The following is a 23484-nucleotide window of genomic DNA, read 5'->3' on the forward strand; positions in this document are numbered from 1 at the left end:
TAGGTTATTGAATTTGAGAACAGTGGTGATTCTTTGTTTTCCAGTTCATAATGGATTCATGCAAAAATTTATTTTTAAACACAATTTAAGTTAATTTTAGTTATGTGAGATAGTCAGTGTTATTTGTTTATTTTAATAAATATAATTGAGTTAAACATTTTTGTTGATTATCTGCTGCTCTGTAGGACATTACTTTGTAAATTAGCATATTTTCACATATTTTGGTTATTTGCAATCAAAGCAGAAAAAAACCCTTAAAGTATTTTGTTTTTTTTGTATTAAGCACTGCAGTCTCAACCATATCAATTTTCATTATCTACAAAACCCGATATGTAGGCTATGTATGAATTTAATTCATATACACAAAAAGATAACCTTAGGTAGACAAATGTAAAGTTCATATTCGTCATGATTTCTTCCCTCAGTGTTTTTTCAGGGCAAACTATAATGTTTTAATTAAAAAATGTTTTCACTAACCTCTCATTTGTAACCATTTTTATTTCCTAATTGATTATTAAATTGAGAGAATTCCTCCCACCCCTCCTTTATGTCAAAGAAAAAAAAACAAAAAAAAACAAAGCTATGAATTTAAGCTTTGATGGTTAGCTAAATGAGGCATTTGAAGTTTAGCTTTGCTGACACTGTACAGCTATAGTAATTTCCATCAAATGCTAAGGTTTCAGTGGGATTTTGAATATCAGAATATCAGATGCTCAGAGCTTCTCATTGTGCTGTTCCCTTTAGATTGTATGCTTTGCATGCTGTAAATTACAAATGTGTGCTGTATGTGGCCCAGTCTTTCACACTAGATTTAATTTTGTGCACCAGCAAGATCCTGTTCTTTCTTAAAATAGGGTGTATGACACCACAGGGTGTTTGCCTTTTATAATGGGCAGATCAGTGCCATGGTGCTTTTCATATAGATGCCTTGATTTTGGAGGCACAGGAGTAAGAAATATCCTTTGTAACCTACATTTGAAAACATCTGACAGTTATTTAAAAAAACATTCTCGCTCAATCAATCTCAATCATATCTTCAAAATGCATGATGTTGGTCTCTGCTAAACTAGTGCTGAAGGATGTGTGAGCTGATGTTCTTGAATGAATGCCAGACAACAATATTTGAATTCCTTCAAGTGGAAATTTTGTGTAACCTTTATTAAGGTGTTGTAGTCAAAGGGAACCAGTGTGTTCTTTTTTTTTTTTTTTCTTTCATTACTTGTTTTATCCATGTGCAGGTTGAATAGGGTACTTTATAAATGTTTTTACAAGCTTTGAACCACAAAGTGTTTCTAAGGTGTACATACATGGACAGGAATTTGGTTTTAATCTGAATCAAAATCCTCTACTGGAATATTTGAAAAATACATTAATAAATAAATTCTGTTTCTTTATTCCAAATCATTTTAAGTGTTTATTCTTTCAGATAATTTTGCCTTGAAAATACTGGTGTACATTTAGCCTACTTCTCCTTTATGTAATTGGAAATATTGCAGTTTTACCCAGAAAATGAACACGCACACAAACGATAAAAATCCTGATTCATTCACATTTGAACCAAGCATTTTCTGCATCTATACTTGGTTTCTAAAATTCATAGGTGTAAATCAAATGGTTATATTTTTTCTACCATGATTTGTGGTAGACCTACAAAATCGTAGATTTCACCTTTACGTTTATTATACTTACTTCTCATCTATATCCTTTGGTAATGTTTTTTCATCACAACTGTTTCAGTTATTTTATTTGCATGGAGCTGATATTCAACACCCAGTCGCGCTTGTTGTACAGTCAAGTTTACAAGAGGATGTGGTTTGCAATAGCAGTAGTTCAGTCAGTTCAGTCGGTTGTTGTTCAAGCTTGTTCGGTGTAACCTTACCCTGAGGCCCTGTGGAACCTTGGATGAGCCTACTTTGATGTGCCCTCATTCCCTTGTTTTTTCCACTCAAATGTGCTGCGTAAGAAGCCCTGGGGTTTTCATTACAAGAATCTTGTGATCATTGTTAAAACAGTGCTCCGAACAGTTGTCATTCTCTGTAATAATACTTTAAAATCATACAAATATATTCATTTAATAAGGTATTGCATCCAAAATAAAATGTATTTAAAACAGATCTGTGTGGATTAACACTTTCTTTGCTATGTGAGTAAGCATCACAGTTTTTGGGCTGCGCCATGCTCTCTATATGATGACAATAATGGGCACTTACTGTGAAACTGAAGGGAAAAGTGCAGCCAATGCTTTGGGAAAAATGCCTTTTAACAGTCGATGCATTTGAATTGCTAATTTCTACAGGGGAAATTAAACCCCAAATTCTCAGACAGGATGTTCTAATCACCTTCTGTCCTGATTGTATGAATAACTTAATCTTGTGCAACTACACTGATTTATAATTATTTATCTGCAGTTTGAGTACTGTGACATGACAGGACAGCTATTTCTTTTTATATCGATTTATTTATTTATTTCCCATCTGTTAAGCAAAGTGTTTCCTGTGTATTTCTTAGCTGCTGTTTGTGTCATCTCCTGATTGGTTTGTTGGTTTGTTTTGGCCAGTGCTCACCCTGGGTCACAGTAGACTGAGCTTGACATGAGCTGGACAGTTCAGCTGTGCATAAAGATACATCCTCTAAGGGTCTTTTATGTTTGCAAATATCATGCGATTTTATTTACATGTGTACATCAGCTGCTGTTTGTGAATAAAGTATTTTAATTTGTTACTTTATGGTAAGTGTGTTGATTTCCCACTGGAAAACAATGCTGTTTTATATTCCTTAGCTACATAATGCATTTCTGTATGACAGGGATTTTAAATTGCTATGATAAAGTAACAACATGGAAAAATGGTCAATCCTATTTAAATGCTGGGTTTGGAACTTGATGACAGACTTATTCACTCTGTTCAATGTGGTTAATAGCTATACTGTGCTTAGATATATTCCCAAAGGCTACCCATGTCAGATACAAAAAGTCTGTAAAATACCTACAGCCTTGTGATACCTCTTTTACAAACAAACTATCTAAAATAAATGTGAAGATGTTTAAAGGTGAGGTGTAATTTTATAGTAACACAGTTGTAAATCACATTTAGTTTTTCATACCAAAGCCTCCACAAAGTAGTTATCTACGACTTTCTTCTAATTAGTGACAAATACTGGTTTTGACAAATATCGGAATGAAAAAAGGAAAAATAAACCTTGTTTTCCAAATTCCCTTCTCTGATTTTGGTGGCAAATTTTCTTGCTGGTATGGGGGTGGGGAAATGGTTATGGTTTCATATAGCCTATTTATTTATTTCTAAATATTCACTTAGGATTGTATCTTTAGAACGTCAAACTGGATTTACTGATCCTACATTATGCAAATAAGGCAGAGGCTGTTAAGAGCAGAGAGTAGTACTTTTGTGACCCACAGCACAGTTATGATGTGCCTGCGAAATACACATTTCTCTGCAGTAGTCCCTGCTCTGCCTGCAGAAACTTTCTGATATCAAATGTCTTTTTAGAAGTCAGAGCTACACTGCCTTTACCCTTCAGAAGCTGCGATAAAGGATCATAATCCCCTTCAATGATTTCCCATTTCCCCCTGAAGGTACTGTTAGAGCTTCAGTTGGGGTTTCCTGTGCAAATCCCTGACAGTGAAGTACATGGATTAAATGTATAGCTCTTGCTTTTTTTTATAAACTATCCACATTTAAGCTGTTAGTTATTTATTTTTTCAATACAGTTTTGGAAGGGTGTGGCATTCGGAAACAATCTAAAATAACCTTTTCATTTTTTATTTTTTTCCGGTGGTTATACAGTATGCCTTGAGTCCATCTTCAGCTGAGCTAAACACATTAATTTATACATTGGTACTGTGGCTGATGATGCTGCTCTTGTTTCCATGTGGGCCTGTTGTTTTTTGCTGCTACAGGATGTGTACAAAATAGGACACTGTGCATCTTCCACTGTTAGTTTAGAATGCAACTTTCTGAGTGAAAATCCTTTAAATATATATTTGCACAACATCGGTGTACAAATCTTCTAAATAAAGGGGGTGGGGGAGCTTTTTTATATTCCTTGCTTTAAAAATAACCATCTTTCTTGCTTCCTGCTCAAACATGACCAAGCGGTCTGCCTCAGTATATAATTAAATCTTGTACCATCCAAGTTGGAATGCTAAGTACTTTCATATGGTTCTGGGGTTTGTACAAACTAACTTGGAGACAGTCTCTATCAACTTTGAAGGCACATTGGGTTTAGAACAGTCCCGTATGTCATTCAGGATGATAACTTGATGTTTTTATGCAGTTTTGTTTAATGACTACAGTACTTTTTAGTAAATGTATTAAACAAAAACAAAAATCCCCCCACCCCACAGTAATATGGTTTCGTTTGAAGGGGATTATTTAATTCCTTGAGGACTAACCACAAGCTCTAGTGCTGGCATTCTTGTCACAGTATGTCATATACTCTTATTTGAACACAGAAAGTATTCTACTGGATACAGTAAAATAAGCACACCACTTTGGAAACTGCTTTAAATATTTCACAGTTAGTTTATTGGAGCAGAAAAGCAATAGTACTTTATCAAGCTTTAAAACATTTTTGTGATGTCATCCTTTGGTCTCTGAGTGGATTGCCTCTCCATACGATCCCACGGTTGCAGCTGAGCAGCAGGTGTAACTTGTTCATCAATCCCGAACAGTCATCACATACCAGAAAAACTGTTTAACCAAATATCTGGCTATTAGTGATCAGGATTACATTTCACCCAGTTCATTAGCCTTTGGGGTCAAAATGTTTTTTTGTGTGTTTTTTCCCCATGAATATGTTTGTTTTATTTATTTGTACCCAAATTTCTCCTAATTTTTTATTTTACTTCTTAGATTTATCGAGCAGTTTTATTCCTTTGCCTATATTCTTGTGCCTGTTCTTCATTCCAGATGTTTACGTGCATTATTTTCACAGCAGCAATGGCATTTTCACCTTCAAAACCAACAAAGACTATGGTAAAAGTGCAAGACAACATCAGAAATTCAGATCTGGTCTTTATTCATAACAATGTTATGTGTAACAGGCAGGACACAATGAGTGTTGTATAGCTTAGCACCCTGCTAGCTATCAATTGTCTAATAAAATAGATTCCTAGTTTGCTAAACAAATTAAAATGAATCCTCTAAAATTACATTTTATTTATCCCTTACTTCAGACAAAAATGCTTGGAGAATAACGGAGCCAATCATTTATTTGCAGGGAAAAAACTAAATAACCACAATAAAAGTAATTGAACAGAACGCTAGCCTATAGTACGCTGACATTTGGTATTAGTAATTTGTCTAGGTTTCATCAGGGACAAACCTTAATTATATATTATTATTATTTTGTATTTTTTTTGCAACACTACCATGGTAACATTGCAAAATAGCTGTGAAAGTAAGTAATGCGATCTTGTTATGTTTGCAGTGTATGCACTCTTGTCACTTGCCAGGATTACTTAGCGACAAGGTTTCTAAAATTCTTGGTTAGATAATAAACTGCCAGTATTCATTGCTGATTTAGCTAGATATGTTGATAAATTCCTGAAAGAGTTCCAGATTAAAACGATGTTCGGATCCTGGGCAGCACAAGATAATGCAGAACGCAAAGCCAGTCAGCACTTTGGAAGATTAGGCACACAATGGATTTTTGTCCAGTGAAAATGCCCTTCTCAGTGAATCATGCTGAGCCCGGAATGGACGGCACGTTTGCAACGCGGCAACAGTTTTCAGTCAACTTCATTTGAACTCTGGTCATTTAGAGGTGCGTTTGTAATGATGAAATGCTCTATCACACTTTACCCTGTGCACAAGAGAGTATGAGGGCACCGTCTACTACCCTTGCTGGAGATTTACCTAGATATATTTTAATTAATATTATACACTCACCTAAAGGATTATTAGGAACACCATACTAATACTGTGTTTGACCCCCTTTCGCCTTCAGAACTGCCTTAATTCTACGTGACATTGATTCAACAAGGTGCTGAAAGCATTCTTTAGAAATGTTGGCCCATATTGATAGGATAGCATCTTGCAGTTGATGGAGATTTGTGGGATGCACATCCAGGGCACGAAGCTCCCGTTCCACCACATCCCAAAGATGCTCTATTGGGTTGAGATCTGGTGACTGTGGGGGCCAGTTTAGTACAGTGAACTCATTGTCATGTTCAAGAAACCAGTTTGAAATGATTCGACCATTGTGACATGGTGCATTATCCTGCTGGAAGTAGCCATCAGAGGATGGGTACATGGTGGTCATAAAGGGATGGACATGGTCAGAAACAATGCTCAGGTAGGCCGTGGCATTTAAATGATGCCCAATTGGCACTAAGGGGCCTAAAGTGTGCCAAGAAAACATCCCCCACACCATTACACCACCACCACCAGCCTGCACAGTGGTAACAAGGCATGATGGATCCATGTTCTCATTCTGTTTACGCCAAATTCGGACTCTACCATCTGAATGTCTCAACAGAAATCGAGACTCATCAGACCAGGCAACATTTTTCCAGTCTTCAACTGTCCAATTTTGGTGAGCTTGTGCAAATTGTAGCCTCTTTTTCCTATTTGTAGTGGAGATGAGTGGTACCCGGTGGGGTCTTCTGCTGTTGTAGCCCATCCGCCTCAAGGTTGTACGTGTTGTGGCTTCACAAATGCTTTGCTGCATACCTCGGTTGTAACGAGTGGTTATTTCAGTCAAAGTTGCTCTTCTATCAGCTTGAATCAGTCGGCCCATTCTTCTCTGACCTCTAGCATCAACAAGGCATTTTCGCCCACAGGACTGCCTCATACTGGATGTTTTTCCCTTTTCACACCATTCTTTGTAAACCCTAGAAATGGTTGTGCGTGAAAATCCCAGTAACTGAGCAGATTGTGAAATACTCAGACCGGCCCATCTGGCACCAACAACCATGCCACGCTCAAAATTGCTTAAATCACCTTTCTTTCCCATTCAGACATTCAGTTTGGAGTTCAGGAGATTGTCTTGACCAGGACCACACCCCTAAATGCATTGAAGCAACTGCCATGTGATTGGTTGGTTAGATAATTGCATTAATGAGAAATTGAACAGGTGTTCCTAATAATCCTTTAGGTGAGTGTATATATGATCATTTTTGGCCTAATTCATTTTGTCTAGTAGTGAGTTTTTGTATATTTAAAAGGAAGCTGGTGAAGCAAACTGTATGGCGTCAGCTTCCCTGGGTGGAGGACAGGGTTCCTACAACATTGAACTTCTATCAGTGAGGACTGGATAGTGTGACATAATGTATGATGAATGGTGTATTGTTAAGCCCCGTTCCGTGAACCTGAAAGTAATGTATAGCCAAGCCGACTGGTTTTCTCACATTTTCTCTGGTCTCTTCTGTATCAAACAAAACACCCTGTAGGTGTAGATACTTTACTTATTTTCATATGATTTCTGGTGATTACATACATGCTTACATCATTGACTCTAAAGAAATGAAACCGTTTTCTAGCGATACCATTCATATGTTAAGTAAAACTGTACAATATTCCAGAACTCGAATAAAGTTTGACAATATAATGCTCTCTTCAAATACACAGAAGTACCAGCTTTGTTTTTCCAATAAGTTTACATTTCTGTTTTAAATTTTCAAGAACTGCTACCCTTTAATGGACTCGGGTGTAAACTCAGGTTTAAACAGGAAATTTCAGTCTCTACAGGATTGCGGGCTATAAGGGTTGTTGATGGTTTTTGTTGATATTTTATCTCTATGTATTGTGGGAAGCTTGAGCTGACATCACAAAGGGTAGAGTGTTCCTCCCCCCTCTAGTCTATCTTTACCCACATATGAAACGAAACAACTTTATAGGAAATGAAGGCTTAGTGGTATCAGTTATCATTGCTTCAGTGACCATGTTTCTATGCATATTTCTTCAGGTACGGGGCCGGCTGGCTGTGCACAGCTTTAATCAGAAGTGAATAAGGCATTGCTTTTGTAGACTGGGAGTGACAGCAGGCCTTGGCAACGTGCATTTTCTTTTGCAGCAGGATTTTTTTTTTCTTTACTTCACTTTGCCCTCTCGTTCTTCTAAAAAAAAAAAATAGCTTCTTTGACTGGACAAGTCATGTCATGTGGAAACAATAGCCACTGATTTCTTTATTTCTGCATTTATCTGAGAATTAATTGAAATGAAAAACTAAGAAAATGCTTATGCAGGCAGCAGCATATGAAAAGACTGTTTAAAGACTAATTTCTCAGTTGTAGTGAGTTGTGTGTTCTTGGTGAGAAAACTGCTCAGATCAGCATTACCCTTACTTCACTTCTTACCACATTTGTGGCCAGATTTTTACGTCTATATACAAATAATATCACAGAGGCACATTCCTTGGCATTAGCTGTTGATAGCCAGATTATCATCAGAGTATTTGTAAAACACTGTACATTGTTTAATTAAACATATAACTGTACGAGTCGTAATCTACTTTAGACTACTTTAACTCCAAACATGATGTAAATGTGGCAAAACAAGCCAGCTTTGGAAACCTATGATTTATAATCCCCGAAATTTTAAACTAATTCTCAGTATTGGTGAGATGCAGAATTGGGCTAGAATACTGCACTTTGTTGGGTTTGTACCCTACAGACATAAATACCGGCCAACGCCTCTGATCAAACCACACATTCCACTTTAGTATAGTGGCATATGCTCCCATTAATCATAAGTGAAGGAATAAAGAAATCTGAATTTATTTTACATGGCCTATTCTCCAGGTCTGATCTTGATTTATAATTCAATTAAACTCCTCCTCGTAGAGCGGGTTCTGGCTTGCAATTTACTCCTACACTAGGCCAAACAGCGATCCTGTGGGGCCCCTCCTCCAGCTTTTTCCACCTCTTTACAGCACTGTTAGAAAAAGGACCATACCCTCTCCTTGTTCAAAAGTAAACTGGGAACATTGGTTCTCTTTGGCTCTTTCATAACAGGTTATCTTTATTAAAATCAGTGTTAAGTTTATATAGTAATCTTGCTTGTAAATGTTGAATCTACTGTAAATTCATGAACACAAACTTTGATGTTATCCTAAAAAAATATTTAGTGATAGAATAAATATAAGAAAACAAACTGTACCACCTGCCTTTTTTTATTCTGAATCCAATGTCACCTCTACATTAGCCAGTCCAAACAGGAGACACTTCCAAGAAGAAAGATGTTGTGAAGCCTTACCTCATAAACTTTGATTGGTTTTCTCATTGAGCTGCCATTATTTTTACCTACTGTCACCAGTGATTATTTATACATTTTATGTGTTTATGTGGTGCTTGAGATTTTTATAGTATCGTCCCCCACAACTTCTGTGTAGCGTACCAATAATGTACCAAAAATAAGTGTAAATAGGGTAATTGTGTCCAGAATTAGGTGGAGAAAAAACTAAACCCATGATATTCCTGCTCTGGGTTGAGTTATTTGTGAATGCTTGAAAACACATCTAGTAATTTGTTCAGAAAGTAAAGAGTGTGAAATTCTTTGCTTTCAGATTCACTAAAGTATTATTCATACCTCATTGCCTGTCATGCTGCAGTGTCTTTGACGTGTGTCAGATGCACTTTCTTTGTCCTTGTCAGTGTACTGTTGTACACCACAAGGAATTATCTCGATGCAACAGCTTTTTTTAATTGTGTGAACATTCATTTTGATGAAAGGCTCTCGAAGAGCTTCATTCAGGTAATATAATCAATTAACTGCAGCACACAAGGCAAGTCAATTTCTGTAAGAACTTCATACTACCCCACAATATGATACATAGGGTCTCCTTTGTGATTTTCATGCATTTGGCTTTGGGTTAAGGTCAAGTGTGATGAGCACAACAACTTCATGCGGGGATTTAATGCATGGCACCGCAAGGGGGGCTGTGTTTCATGTTTTCAAACTGACAGCCGTGTGTATGTGTGTGTCTGAGAGACGGACAGAGATAGTTAAAAATAACAGATGAGGTATTTTTCAAGCTGATTATAAATGATGTATCATTCCATCATGTTTCTGTACCTTATGCAAATTTAAAAGTTCTAGGCTCCTAAGTGGCTTCCAGTGAATGGAGTTAGAAGAATGAGTTCTGTATTCTTACATCATAGTGGAATATGTGCCTCATGCTGTCGTTCCAATAACTTCCCTTATGGCTAACATGTTTTGTCCATACAGCTTTTCAGCGAGGCAAAGGCAAGTTTAATCAAAAAATAAATTTAGAATATATTGTCTGTGTTTCTTTTGTACACATCTTAGATTTTATTGTTTATCTCGAATATATTGCATGTCCTTGAATTAATATTACTTTTTTCTTGTATTGAACTGTAAAGGGATTCTTGAAATGATTCTAATGCTGCTTCCAGTTAATTGAAACATTTGATTGTTGAATCCTATGAATGTACCAAGTGGTAAGAAATATACGCTATAAATATTTTTTTTTTCCATCAATGTAATGTTTGCCATTCAAATTTGTCATTTGCTTTGTCATTCTTTGCTTCTAATTACTTTTTTTTAAAAATATAAATCTAAGACATTCCTTCTAACCTATACTAAAGGACTGGTGATGCCCGAAAACGTTTCAGCAGCGAAAAAATAATAATCTTATAATGTAAATCAAACAGGCTTGTTTATTTTAAGACAGTTGGGGACACATTAATTAAAGATAACACAAATGCTGTGTACATGTTTGGTGTGTTAATGAGTTGCAGAAACATAGTGGGTAAACTGTATACAGTACAGGCTTACAGGTTGGAATTATTGCTAATTTAAATATTTCCTGTCATTTTCTTTCTTGTTTTTTATATTTTAATCTTTTGGTTTAAGACCTCTTCTTGTCCCCTGATTAGAAGAAGCTTTCAGCAAATAAAATAACTGTACAGTATTTCTATACAACATACCTTATTAAACACTATACTTCTTCAGGGTAATCATTCCCTCAGGATAATGCAAGACATTTTCTATTATCACCCCTAACACTTTCCTCCTTTGTGTAGCAGTGTCCATTAGATTTCCCATTAAATGGATTTATTTATTTTCTCTGACCACCCTGGAAAGTGCAGGGAGATGAGTAAAGCTGCTCTAGGGGACAGGACTGGCTTCCACAACCCCCTTCCCTCAATGTCAACACCTTAGGACATGCCCCAAGTACTGTATTGTAAAACAATCAATTATCCTTCATTTCCCTTTATAGTGTACAAGGTTTATTACACTGTAATATCTAGGGAGTCTTGAGGCTATGTCTGAATTGGCCATAATTCATGGTATCATATGGTTTGTCAAACAATATTCAGTTTTTGAAGAATCTATCTGGGGGGAAATAAGGAACTGCCAACAGGGAAAGAGGTCCCCCCATGCATATGCTGTTGTTAACATTTATGCTAAGTTTATTAATTAATCCTATATAATGATCGCTTGCTTTGATATTCGTGATGTTTTTGTGAGTGTTGGTAGATGCAAAAATCAAGATTTCTTCTATCCCAGGGTCACAGGTCATGCCTGAATACATAGATTTCCTTAGTTGAATGCTTTCTCTGATCTGTTTTTATTATGTTTCAACTGACACTGAAAATATATCTTTGTTGTTCTATGGTTTCACAGATTTGTGCTTTTCTGTAAAAAAAGTCTTTTTTTTTTTTTTTTTTTTTGCTTAGGCTACCTCTCCCTTCACCATTACAAACAGTGGTCTGTGCTACATATGAGCATTTTTCAGCTGTGAAAACCATTCCTTTTGTGCTAAAACTGCTGGGGATTAGAGTTGCGATTTTGCAGCCATATCTGTGGTTTTCACATACTATCAGCTAAAGAGGTGTGAACAGTTTTCCCACATCAAAGTAGCACTGCATTCAAAATCTACAACCATAATACAGATAAACAGGATGTTTATTCCCCCCCCTGAAGGTGTCAAAGGGCAGTACTGAGTCTAGAGAAGTGTTTCCATGACTTTGTTGCAGGAACTGATTTTGTTCTGTGACTTGACATTAACTGTGTGTGGGGGGGAAGAAGTCATCTTTCCCTTTTACACAGATTGCAGCAGGAATGGTTTTGCAGTGTTAATTCTGTAGATGCTGATTGAAAGAGAACATGACAGGCACCCTCCAGGAATTCACAAAAAGAAAATCAGCCCTAGGAAGGCACAAACCCACGCATACATGAAGGTTGGTTTGTTTATTTTCCCAAAGCTTTAGCTGAGGCCCTGTTTAATTAGGTAGAAGATGCAGGAATCTCTGCAGCATTATCAAAACATTCAAATTTGTGACCAGAAGCTGCATAGTCAGTATTGGCAGAATAACAATGTTTTTGTTTTAATGAGAAGTCGAAAAGTATGACTTAATACAGTGTTCCACATTGAAAGGGAAACTTGCTAATGAGCAGGAAAAAGCACTTGACTTTAATTGTTGCTGCTGTCATCCTTGTTATCCTTAAATCCAGCATAATGAACTTACAAGTGTTCCCTATTGATGAATGGACATCCTGCTAAGCTAAGCTAATGCTATTCTTACAAGGTTGATTGATCATTTGATAGCCAGTTCATCTCCAGGTATAATCAGTCAGTATGGGTATATTGACAAGAATTAGATTTTTTTTTTTTTGTGCAACTATATGATAGTTGGCTTTTATAGCAGAGTACAGGAATTAAACCCTTTATTTTTTTTTCATTCAGTTATTGTATACTTTGTTCTAGTCATCTTGCACCTTTTCATGCAGTGTATTTTGCTACTTTGAGAACATTTCACAATCAATTTTATATCAGCTTTTCTTCTGGGTATAAAAAGGTCTGGATACTCAACCATTATTCTAAAGAAATGTCTGCAATTTAAACCTGCATCGATTTAAACATTTCTTCAGCATACAGTTTTGCCTGTTATTGTAAAGACCATTATTAATCTAAAATGATATACAATGCCTATAGAATGTCTGCACCCACTTGAACTTTTTTTTTACACTTTGTTGTGAGTGCCTCAGAGTTGCATGCATTTTAAATTATATTTTTTTTTTCAAATTTGTTTTTTAATTGGATTAAGGTCAGGGCTCTGACAGAGCCACTCAAGGACATTTACCTTTATGTGCCTTAGCGCCTCCAATGTAGATTTGGCTGTGTGCTTCGGGTCATTGTTCATGCTGAAAGTGAACTTCTGTCCCAGTTGCACGTTTCTTGTAGTGTGCAGTAGGTTATCCTCAAGGACTTTTCTGTACTTTCCTCCATGCATTTTCTCTTCTATCCTGACAATTTCCTGCTGATGAGAAACATCCCCAGAACATGATGCTGTAGGGATGTGGTGGTCTTTAAATAAATAAATAAATAAATAAATAAATAAATAAATAAATAAATATTTATTGGCAGACAGCCTTATCCAGGGTGACTTACAGTTTACACAAGTATTGCAAAAGTGCAGTAGTCTAATCAATACAATGTACAGTTTAAGAATGACACAATTACTATACAAAGCATACATCATAGGTCAAAGAGTGCAGATGTGATGCAGTGAAATCCTAGGTATGTGCTAAAGGGAGGGGGCATAGGTATTCTATCAATGTATAAGGAAGCATAATTATATACTGTTGGGTTGATCTGTGCCTTTCAACAACTTTGTCCCAGCTTATTTTCAATGGAAGTTGTGGGGTTGGATGTAATAGATTTTTTTTGTATTATTTTTGTATGCATTTTACTACCAGGCAACAAAAGGTGAAAAAATGGAAAGGTGTACACTTTCCATAGGTACTTTACAATGAAAGCACAATAATGATAAAGCTAGGTCACCATTATTCCTTCACGGAACAAGACAAATGAGGTCTTTACTCATCCATGGTTTGCAATAAAGAGAGAATAGCAATATTAATCAGGCAGTCTTGCTGGACAGAAATATCCATAGTGATAGTGCTGCTGTGCTCTGTCAGTGCCTGTGGATGCTAAAGTCAGATTATAATTTCAGGTTGAACAAGAATTTAATGGAAAGGATTTGCAATGAAATCAGTAAATCCAGCTTAAGCCAAGAAAAAGTGGACTTTTAAAACACGCCCACCTTGTCTCCGCTCCAGCTAACATTTTCACAATCAATTTTTCAGGGAACACCTTGTGATTTTCCCTGTGTTTCACAACTCCGTGGTTATGGGTGAGGCCAGTGTTCATTGGAGGTGCGGGACAGGGGGCTCTATGCTTGGACTAGCTGCAAGAGATTTGAGAATTCCTATGTGTCACACATGACTCTGCTTCCTCTTTTACACGTTGTTGGGCCCATCCTTATGTGTACAATGACTGATGTATTGAGATTTACACACACAGACACTTTATGCTCGGGTACAAGGTGCAGACTGCAGCGGAACTGACAAAGTATCTCTTCACGTAATGCGAGATCAACCACTCAGCGGAATTAGCATGAAACTAAAGCACAGGACTGCATTTTCTCTCTTTCTTTAAACCGTTGAACTGAGATTTTGCACAGGAATCCTCTAGTGTAAAGGTATGTTATTTTACCATTGTGTTTATACTGTTTAACTGTTGGATCCAGATCTGGGATTGTTGTATCATAAAGTTTTGTTTTTTGAAAAAGTTACACTACACCCAGGACTGTCTGGAAACATTCCTGAGCCCCAGGGTGTGTCAAACTGAAAGTAAAACACTTTCAGCTGTCAAGATTTACTGAAACTCAAACATTTGCAGAAGATCTCATAATAGCTTTGTTTTCCACCATGAAAGAGTATACCTTGCAAGGTGGAGCTGCATTTATTTATTTTTAAAAAGTCCTCTTAAAGGATAGCTTTAGATGAAGAAGGATATAAGACTGTGATAGAGATTTAAAATAAACTAAATCACTTACTTCTCTACACAAGAACAACTAGCAGCAAATAATTGTTCTGTTTATTCTGCAAATAAAGTTTAGGATTGCATCAAACATGTTTATAGCCTGCCTACTGTAGTTTTGGGTCTGGTCCATTGTACAGCTAAAATACTTTATTTCTGCTCTTTATAAATTTCCTCTGTGCCTTTCCATTTATGTAATTTGAGATGTAGCCCTAATAAATGAGTATTCACTTTTTGGCAAGCAGTCTTTAAAGGCCAATATTTGAATAACATATTTCTACTATAACAGGGTGGTGCTTGAATATTCTTCCTATGTCTTTTTTTTAATATTGTATGGATTGTGATCAGCAAAGTTTGAAAAGAATCTGTGGGCACAAAATATCACCTTTTATATCAAAAAGTCAATACATTCTTTGAGAGAAGCAATTAAAGTAGAGCCACTGGGTTCTGGGCAAACATAATGAAGCTGCTAGGAGCAATGGTGTGGAGGAATTGCTTTTCTCGTAAATGGCATTACTTTACTACCTTTGTTTTCACCTCACTGGTAGCTACAGTATAACCGTTTAATTTAGCACGCTGCTGAAGTGTGAGTAAACAATGGTCTTCCATTGGGTTCCAGCTTGTCTGTGTGAATCCTGGAGAAATGAAGATGTTGCTGACAGTACATGGATGGATGTACATGGATGTGTGTGAAGAGCTAAATTGCAAAAGGATTTCCCATCTACAAAGTCAGGTTTTGGATTAAACGCTAAAGGACGATATTGTTGTTGTTAAAAAGATAGAGGTATGACTTAACTTTTAAATAAGTAAACATCGTATGAAAAAATGTTAGCTTGTAGACTTTAATACATTAGACCCTACGTCCTAGTCCTAATTATATATTTTATAGCAGGCTGGGGATTCTGGCAAGTGGCTGGTTAAGTTGTGGATAGGGTCGTGAGAAGTGCAGAGCAAACACTTAAACCTTGACTGTCATAACTTTGGTGTTTACGTCTGTTTGCAAAAATAGACAGTACGTGTACCCTTTAACAGCTTTCAGAGCCTCTACCTCTGGCATTGAGTTCTGATCAGTCTGCATTCCTCTAAATTATTTCATTTTTCCTTACATACCTCAGTCTTAATGCATTTCTCATATAAAATGAATCTGTCTTATCATATTGACTTAATTCCTTCAGATGGCTTCAATGGATTCTGTGACTGCTATTTGTGGTGTGGACTGTTGCTGACTGGAAACTGAAAGTCTAGTTAAACTGCTCCTCTTTCTTCTTTTCAATCTAATGCTGGTAGAAGTTTCCAGGATAAACTCATCCAAGTTAATTGTCAATCACTTTGGATCCAGAAATAAAAAAAATAAAAAAAATAAAACGGGTCTCGACTATTCTATTGCTTGTTAAGTTGTTTTCGTGACGTGTTTGTTTACTGCCCTTCTGACCACAGTACATGGTACTGACAACTTTCGGTTAGCTGAGCAGGATACCCACTTTTTAATTATAAAAACCAACACTAATGGACTCCGAGGTCTGTGTGTCTTCAGCTGTTTGATTAGTCAGTCCTGACAAGCTTTCAAAGCCACAGGTTCTGGTGGTAAACATGCCTTCCCTAAGTTATGATAGAGACTGTCTTCAGATTAATTTGTCAGCTGGAGAGCTGTTAAACCATTTGTTGGCTTTAGGCATGAAGAAAAACAGAGCCCCTTGTAAACCAAATGCCTGGTTTTGTTGCTGCTCTAGGGCTTAGGGTTAAGTATTGTTTCTCTTTCAGCTGGAGTTGGAGTGTGCTGTCAGAACTTGCTGTGCTATTCATTACTATTTTATATCACATTTAGGACCTTGTTAAACTTTGAAATGGCTATACTGCAGACAAAGACTCTCTTGAATCCCGTAGGACTGATTATTGTTTGGCCGATCTAACCAGTAGTGTTACTGTATCTAGACAAAGTGCTACTGGAAGACTTTCATCAGCATGCAATGCAAGTCAACAATTTCTCTTGCTCTGTAGCTTTATTGGCTTGTCATTTCTTCATTGTATTTCACATCCATTGTAGGGTGAGCTACGACACATTTTTGCTTGGTCAAGCTGTCCTCTGAGCAAGGGTTACTGCTGAAATCTAGAACATTGGATATGTAATATTTTACAGTAAGGTTTTATGTCCTTTAATTGTGTAATATAAAGAGCTTTAGTAAGTGCAAGAAACTCAATACTATCAATATTACTGGCAGAAATGCATCCTAGCTGTCAAAACCTTGCTAATACCTAGTTCACTGGGTCAAACATGGAACGTCTCTAGCGTGTCTGGGCAAGTGCACTGTGACAGAGGGAATAATTACACTACACCTCTGCAGTGATCCTGCATGTTTTAACCCTTTCCCTTGATTCATAATGATTTATGATCAGCATTGCGATTTGTTCAGGGCAAGTCATGTTGCATTGATAAAGAGTGTGATTAATCACTTCTTAACTTGCAGAGTAAAAAAGAGATCACTGTTGAACTGTACGGTACTTAATGAAGATTTGCTTTATAAAAGTTGTACAGCGGACAGGCTCCTGTAGTGCTATGCATGGAGATTTTTAAGTCAAACATTGAAAGAAAATGGGAAATGGTCAAATAGTTGAAATAGCCCTTTAAGAAAAGAGTACTTAATGACTGGGCCTTCATGGAAGAGCAGCCAGCAAGTAGCTGAGGGATGAAGTCATCTGACCCTGCGCCTGCCAGGGTGGGCCCATGGTGAGCGCGTTCAAACACAGCTGTTTCTTGGCAAACTGAGAGATGTTAGGGATTTTTAATGACTTGGAGGATTTGGATTTGAATTCTGTGATGTGCCGAGACAGCTTGGACAGCTAGAACTGGCCTGCCTGAGTTGGGGTGGCAGGTTTGTTTCCCCTTCCTTAGAACTTTGGGCTACAAACAAGACCGATTCGTTGTTGGCTCTATGGTGGATACGACTGTTGGAAATGTTGCATTACCTATATAATGCTATATTTAAAATAATATGAAGAAAAGTTAAGAAATCCAGTTGCCTCATCTGGTAAAAACCTTCTGTAGGAGAGCAGTATGTGTCTTATAAGCTAGAAAATGCTGGTTTTGAATTGAGGCTATTTCATCAGCCACTTGTGAAGCTCATAGGGGGCAGTATACATTTGACCTGGCACAACTGATTGAGGTGGCCTGAAGTTCGCTGCGGCACTCTTGGCTCATTGCTTTCTCATCGATCATTGTCACTGGTTGATCTATTCCACGTTCGTGGTGTTACTGGGGAAAGCGGTGTCCGTTATCTATCTGACATGAGAGCTATGCTGTTTGCACTCTGACCTGCCAGTGCAAATAGAAGAGGCAGCCGCATGTTGGGTTGAATAGTAATGTCAAGTGTGTTCTTGTGAAAGAGAGTAAACAAGTGGCAATTGTAATGGATTTAGAAACGAGAAGACTATAGCAACTTGTGTGTACTCTTCATTCCTTGAATGTGGTCTATCCTATTTAGTTTAGATGTATGCAATATGTACTTTTAGTCCCGTTTCATTAAATCAAGCTATCTGCAGATTTTGCTAAAACAAATTACTCTCCAGTAATGTACACATTAAACAGTCTTGAAGGCACTTGCCTTTCTTGAGCTATAGTTGAACTACCTGACTAAAGATATATTAACTGTAAAGTTTATCCTAGCTTAAAGAGGCTTCAGATATTTTACCATTCCTACGATACAGAATGTCTTTAAGCATTAGGCCTACCTTCCACACACTAATTACTGCCTACACAGAGGACTGATTACATTTGACAGCTTTTAATTGCATCATGGGTACTTACAGTAATGGTACTAAGTTAGTCTGGAGACAGCCTTCAGGTTGTTCAGAACACTGTATGTATGACTTCTTACCAAATCAATCCAGTTAATTTCTTTGTATACAAGACAAAAAGGAAAGGAAAACAAAGAGGGGGGAAATCTTGGAGAACCAGCTAGGTCGCCTTTGTAACTGAACTGCTTGGCTCTTGTGTGTGGATATTAGAAGACATCTATGTAGAGCTGAATTGTTGTAAAATGGATAGAAAACATGGAGGGCTAGACTGAGGTACGTGCCCTTATTTAAGAAGTATCTATGGCGCTGGAAGTGTTGCTTCTCAGTTAGGGGAAATGTTTTGTTTGATATTGTAAAGGCAGTTGTTGAAAATGCAGAGCAGATTTCTTTGCATGGTAAATACAGCCTGTGGGTTTTCTGAGACTTCAAAGAAGAATTCATGTTTGAGGACTTTCTCTTTAGTAAAATAATGGTTTGATTTTTCTTGTACTCCACAAAACAAAAATACACACATTATTGGGGTTGTGAATGGTCTATAATTGTATTTTTGCATACTGTACTGTTTTTTTTTTTTTTTTTTTTTTAAATTCCCTTCTGGCTACTGAAATACAGAAGCTTGATTTATAAAGTGACATGATTTATTTAGCAAAGCAAAGGAGCATGAGTTCACCAGGCACAGATAAGTAGTAATTGTGCCATTGTACTGTAAATGAAAGCCAAATGGCCTTAGTTTTCCCAGTGAAATTGAAGTTGAATAATCTGTGGTTTTGTTTGTGAGTGTGTATCGTGTGGCTAACTCTGTACTGTATGGTGAGGGTACTGCATAAGACTAGTGCAATTTACTGTTACTGAATGGGTGTATTCTTGGAGAGATTTCAATGGGATATCATCGCAGCATAACTGATGCTTTTATTGTGGAAAATGTGTGCCTTCTGTTCAGATGTTTGTCATTGACACTTGTGAAATAAATTCATTTTATTCAGTTTGTGCTGTGAAAAAAGACCACAGTGTTCATTACCTGTGCAGCATCCAATACCCAGTCCGAAGTGGAAAAGTAAATTGCAGTATAAAAATAGTTTCCTGTAGTAATGCTCTTTGTGTTGAGGTATGGTAGGAAGCTTCTTAAATAAATAATATCATGGACATCTTTAAGCTTCTAAAATACTGTTGAATTTTATTTGTACTGGTTTGATGTCGACGGATATGGTTTCCCATACAAGCACCATGTCTGAAGGGGGATCTCGAATGCCGCTGTTCCGAATATGTGGTCTATTGCAGAATTTGTGACCTTGAGATGTGTGGCCTCTGCGGTGAGAACTCTCGTGAATGCTACTGGGTCACGTTTAATGTTGAATGTGTGGAGGATCTACGTAGCATTTCAGTTCTCACTGGCAGCTTGATAGGGCTGACTGGTGTCAGTGCAACACTGTGCTCTCCCCGTACACTGCTGTCATCTTCTAGTATACTATTCATATACAAAGAGCATTGTTCTATAGCATCAATAATGCATAAACCACACGGTACAACTGGTTATGAAAAATTACTTGCATAATCTGAAGAAGTGAACATTGTGTGGCATTGCTATTTACACCTTCATGTGCACCTGAGAGATACTTATTCTGTCCTGTGACAGGGGGACATCCAAGAGTGTTTATAGCACATAGCAGAAGGAAATATTGCCGGCTAAGTGCATCTAGTGTGGCGGAGGGCTTACTTGAGTTTTGGATAGCCTTGTGCTGAGCTGCAGAATCGGATAGGTCAGCAGAGCAGTGATGTTTCCCTCGGGCACCCATTACAAATTAAAGCGCCAGGCTGTGCTGTTTAATGCGACACTGCCTTTAGTATATGCAAAGCAGGCTTTCTAAAGAAGAAAATCAGCTAATTGTAGTTTGAACTGTTTAAAATGATCGAGACTATAATTTTTTCCATTATATCTTTGCCATTAGCCTGTATGTTTCTGCAATTTACATGTTTTATGCCCTAATGCTTTAATTAAAGTGTAAATATTTAAAATGTGAATAAAACTGTGGTACTAATGTGTGTTGCGGTTTAGGTATATAGCCCGTTGTACTGTACGTGTTAGTGCACAAACCATTACTTAACATGGTTGTAGCCCTGAAGCCATATTTAAATGAAATGAGCTTTGCTTTTACCAAATCAACTCATTTTCTGTTTTGCTGAACAGTTGCTTCTGTTGACAGACGCGTGTGTGGAGGAGTCCTGCGGGGCTGTGTGTGTGTCAGAGTGGCTGTGTGCTGCAGTTAACAGATTGTGGCTGGTTGTGTTGGCAGGAGGCATGCCAGCTCCTGAGCAGACCCCAGTGTCGGAGGAGGGGCTGCTGCTCGGCACCCGGGAGGGATCCTCCACCACAGGCATGGAGACGGACAGCACGGCAACCACCATCCTCGCCTCGGTCAAAGAGCAGGTACGCCACATACCCGCAGCATCCAGCTTCCGTACAGGGGACCACAACTGAGCGCAGGGAACTACACGTCCTATAGAATATTAACATGTTAACCTCAGGCTGCATTGAAGATAAACATCATCAAGTCATCCTCCAGGAGCTAATACCAAATGCATACCTGATAGCATCTTTTTTTGACTAGACGTGGGGCAGGCAATTCCAGTGTTTAATGGCTAAAGGGGTTTCTGGTTTTATTCCACCCCAGGACTTGATTTCTTAATTAGTTAAGTAGTTCTAAACATCAGAGGCCAAATCACTGCTTTATTCCAGATCTTAATCAGTGGCTAATTGAGTTACCTATAAAACCTGCTGGAGTCTAGCCCCCAAGGACTGGATTTGCCAACCCCTGGCCTAGATCTGACCACATTCTTGCTTGTGTAAAGGTGAGCTGAAGTTTTGATTTAACGAGATCCCTACTCTACCAGCAAGCTTGTCATAAAAATAAAAATAAAAACGTTTCTGCCTTGCCTGCCTTGCATTTCACAGTTTTGGATCATAGATGCATTAGTGTCTGAGATATGATGTGGTATTACTATCCGTTTTTTCCCTTGTAGGGCCTACTTAATACTAATTTCACTTATGGGTGCAACAAAATGTAGGAATGCAGTCTCTCTCCCAAGACTACTGCATTACTGTAGTACTGCACTTTCATTTTATTATACAAAGTGACTTATCTGAAAACTATTTAATTGGAAATAGTCTTATATTTTTTTTTATTTTCTTCAGTAGAGCTATTAGAGTGTCATATCCCTAGAACTGCTGCAACACCCTTCCTTTGTGGCACTTTGCCATGACTTGGAATACTCCAGCCCCCATTGTTTACTCACGTCAACAGGAAGACGGCTCCATTGGAGAACACCTGTTGATGCAACTTCCTTCCATGGAAATGAACTCCACGTTCTGGTCCAGTGCTCAGTGTTTAGTCAGGGAGGGAGCAGTAGTAAGACTTAAAAGATGGCTGGAGAAATGCCTCAGAGGAAATTCTTGTGTTTGAGATTGTAAATGAATCTCAGTCTGTGTTTAAATTGCTGTTGAGTGTTAAAAAAAAGAAAAACATAATAAAACTGGAGGAAGCAGAGTGCAGCATGAAGGTCACTTGTGTTGCTATGGGAGTATTTTTTTCCAGAGGCTTTCCTGCTTTTCTGATTGCAAAAAGACAAAAATAATCTCTTTGGGGTAAACATGCTGGTCTGTGGTTCAGGGATGTATGATGTGTACTGGCATGGTGAGTAAATGCTTTTGAAGAAAATGCGCAAAGATTACAATGAATTAAGATGGTTATTAGTTTCTGGCAACATTTGTCTGGTTTTGTGGAAAATCTAAACTAGAAGTTACATAATTTCATATTGTTCTTTGTAATGTAGTTTCTAATGTTTCAAATTTTTTGGAGATTGTGTATTCTAATACATTTTATGCTGGACACCCCACAGAAACCAAAAAATGTAATTTGAATTGCTTTTGGTTATTTAACTTAATTATTATAATATTATTTTGTATTATTAAAATACAGTGGTTTTCATACACTTGTGACCAGGAACCGGTTAAATCATATGCCCAGATTAGCACTGCACAATTCATTGACACTTTTCATTGCCTTCCTTCGAAGCATCCGTTTTAGATTATACCTTTAGACCATTCTAATCTTATCATAATTTCAGGCCATTGTTATGAGGTTTTTTTTGTAAGTGAGTAATGATGAGCATTTTTACTGTCTTGAAAGGAATAATTTTGTATCTAGTTTGAATAGAAACCTGACTGTTTTTTAAAAGTGAATTTGTATAAATGAAAAAGCGCAAAATTGCTTATGTTTATACATTTTACAATAACTAATGTCCTGATAATGTTGATCGTGGAATCAGTTTAAGGATCTTCATTAATATGACGCATTATAGAATCGTGTGTGCCCTGTTCGTGACAAATAGTTTAAAAAAATTAATTAAATATTTGAAAGGAAGCACTTTTCTTAAGTACTGGGCATTTACTTTTGTCTTTCCTTTGTTTTTCATTTGTGAAGAGTAATGGGAATGCTTAGTGTCTTAGTATGGTATAAATGAAAGAATAATGCTGCACAGACAATCTTTACAGTCCCTCCTTCACAAATGTGAACGCTTAGTTCCCTGATGAGTTCCTCATTGATTTAAATAATGGTTTACAATTTTTACTTTATGGAACTGAAAATTAAAGTGTTTATGGTAGTTTGCAAGATTCATATTTTTAATCATCCTTGGAAAATAAATTGGTTGTAGTCATGAAGCCAGTATTGGAATTGTGAGATATTAATACATTGACAGAAGTGTTTGTGTGCTTGGTTACATTTTAATGACATCCTGGCAGTTAGCTGTAACAATATTTGTGTGTCTGAGTGACGACTGACTTGGTTAGCCAAGCCTGGCTCATTCGGCACCATTGCTAGCATG

At 37.3% G+C, this 23484-nt stretch overlaps 1 protein-coding gene across 9 annotated transcripts in view; it reads left to right on the forward strand.

The window, feature by feature from the left end:
- The window catches only part of pkp4 (plakophilin 4), a 69196-nt gene that overhangs the window by 1929 nt on the left and 43783 nt on the right, over window positions 1-23484 (forward strand). For 6 of the 9 annotated variants that reach the window (XM_066688466.1, XM_066688470.1, XM_066688471.1 and 3 more), the window contains exon 2: window positions 20895-21028. In XM_066688466.1, the coding sequence (XP_066544563.1) occupies window positions 20900-21028 (129 nt within the window). In that variant the 5' untranslated portion in view covers window positions 20895-20899. Of the gene's footprint in view, window positions 1-12109; window positions 12167-14225; window positions 14471-20894; window positions 21029-22011; window positions 22293-23484 lie in introns of those variants that run through there. The other 3 variants (XM_066688468.1, XM_066688467.1, XM_066688475.1) reach the window with 3 other exon arrangements.

The sequence above is a fragment of the Amia ocellicauda genome, chromosome 16 (genome assembly GCF_036373705.1).
Source record: "Amia ocellicauda isolate fAmiCal2 chromosome 16, fAmiCal2.hap1, whole genome shotgun sequence".
In the NCBI taxonomy this organism is placed as follows: domain Eukaryota; kingdom Metazoa; phylum Chordata; class Actinopteri; order Amiiformes; family Amiidae; genus Amia; species Amia ocellicauda.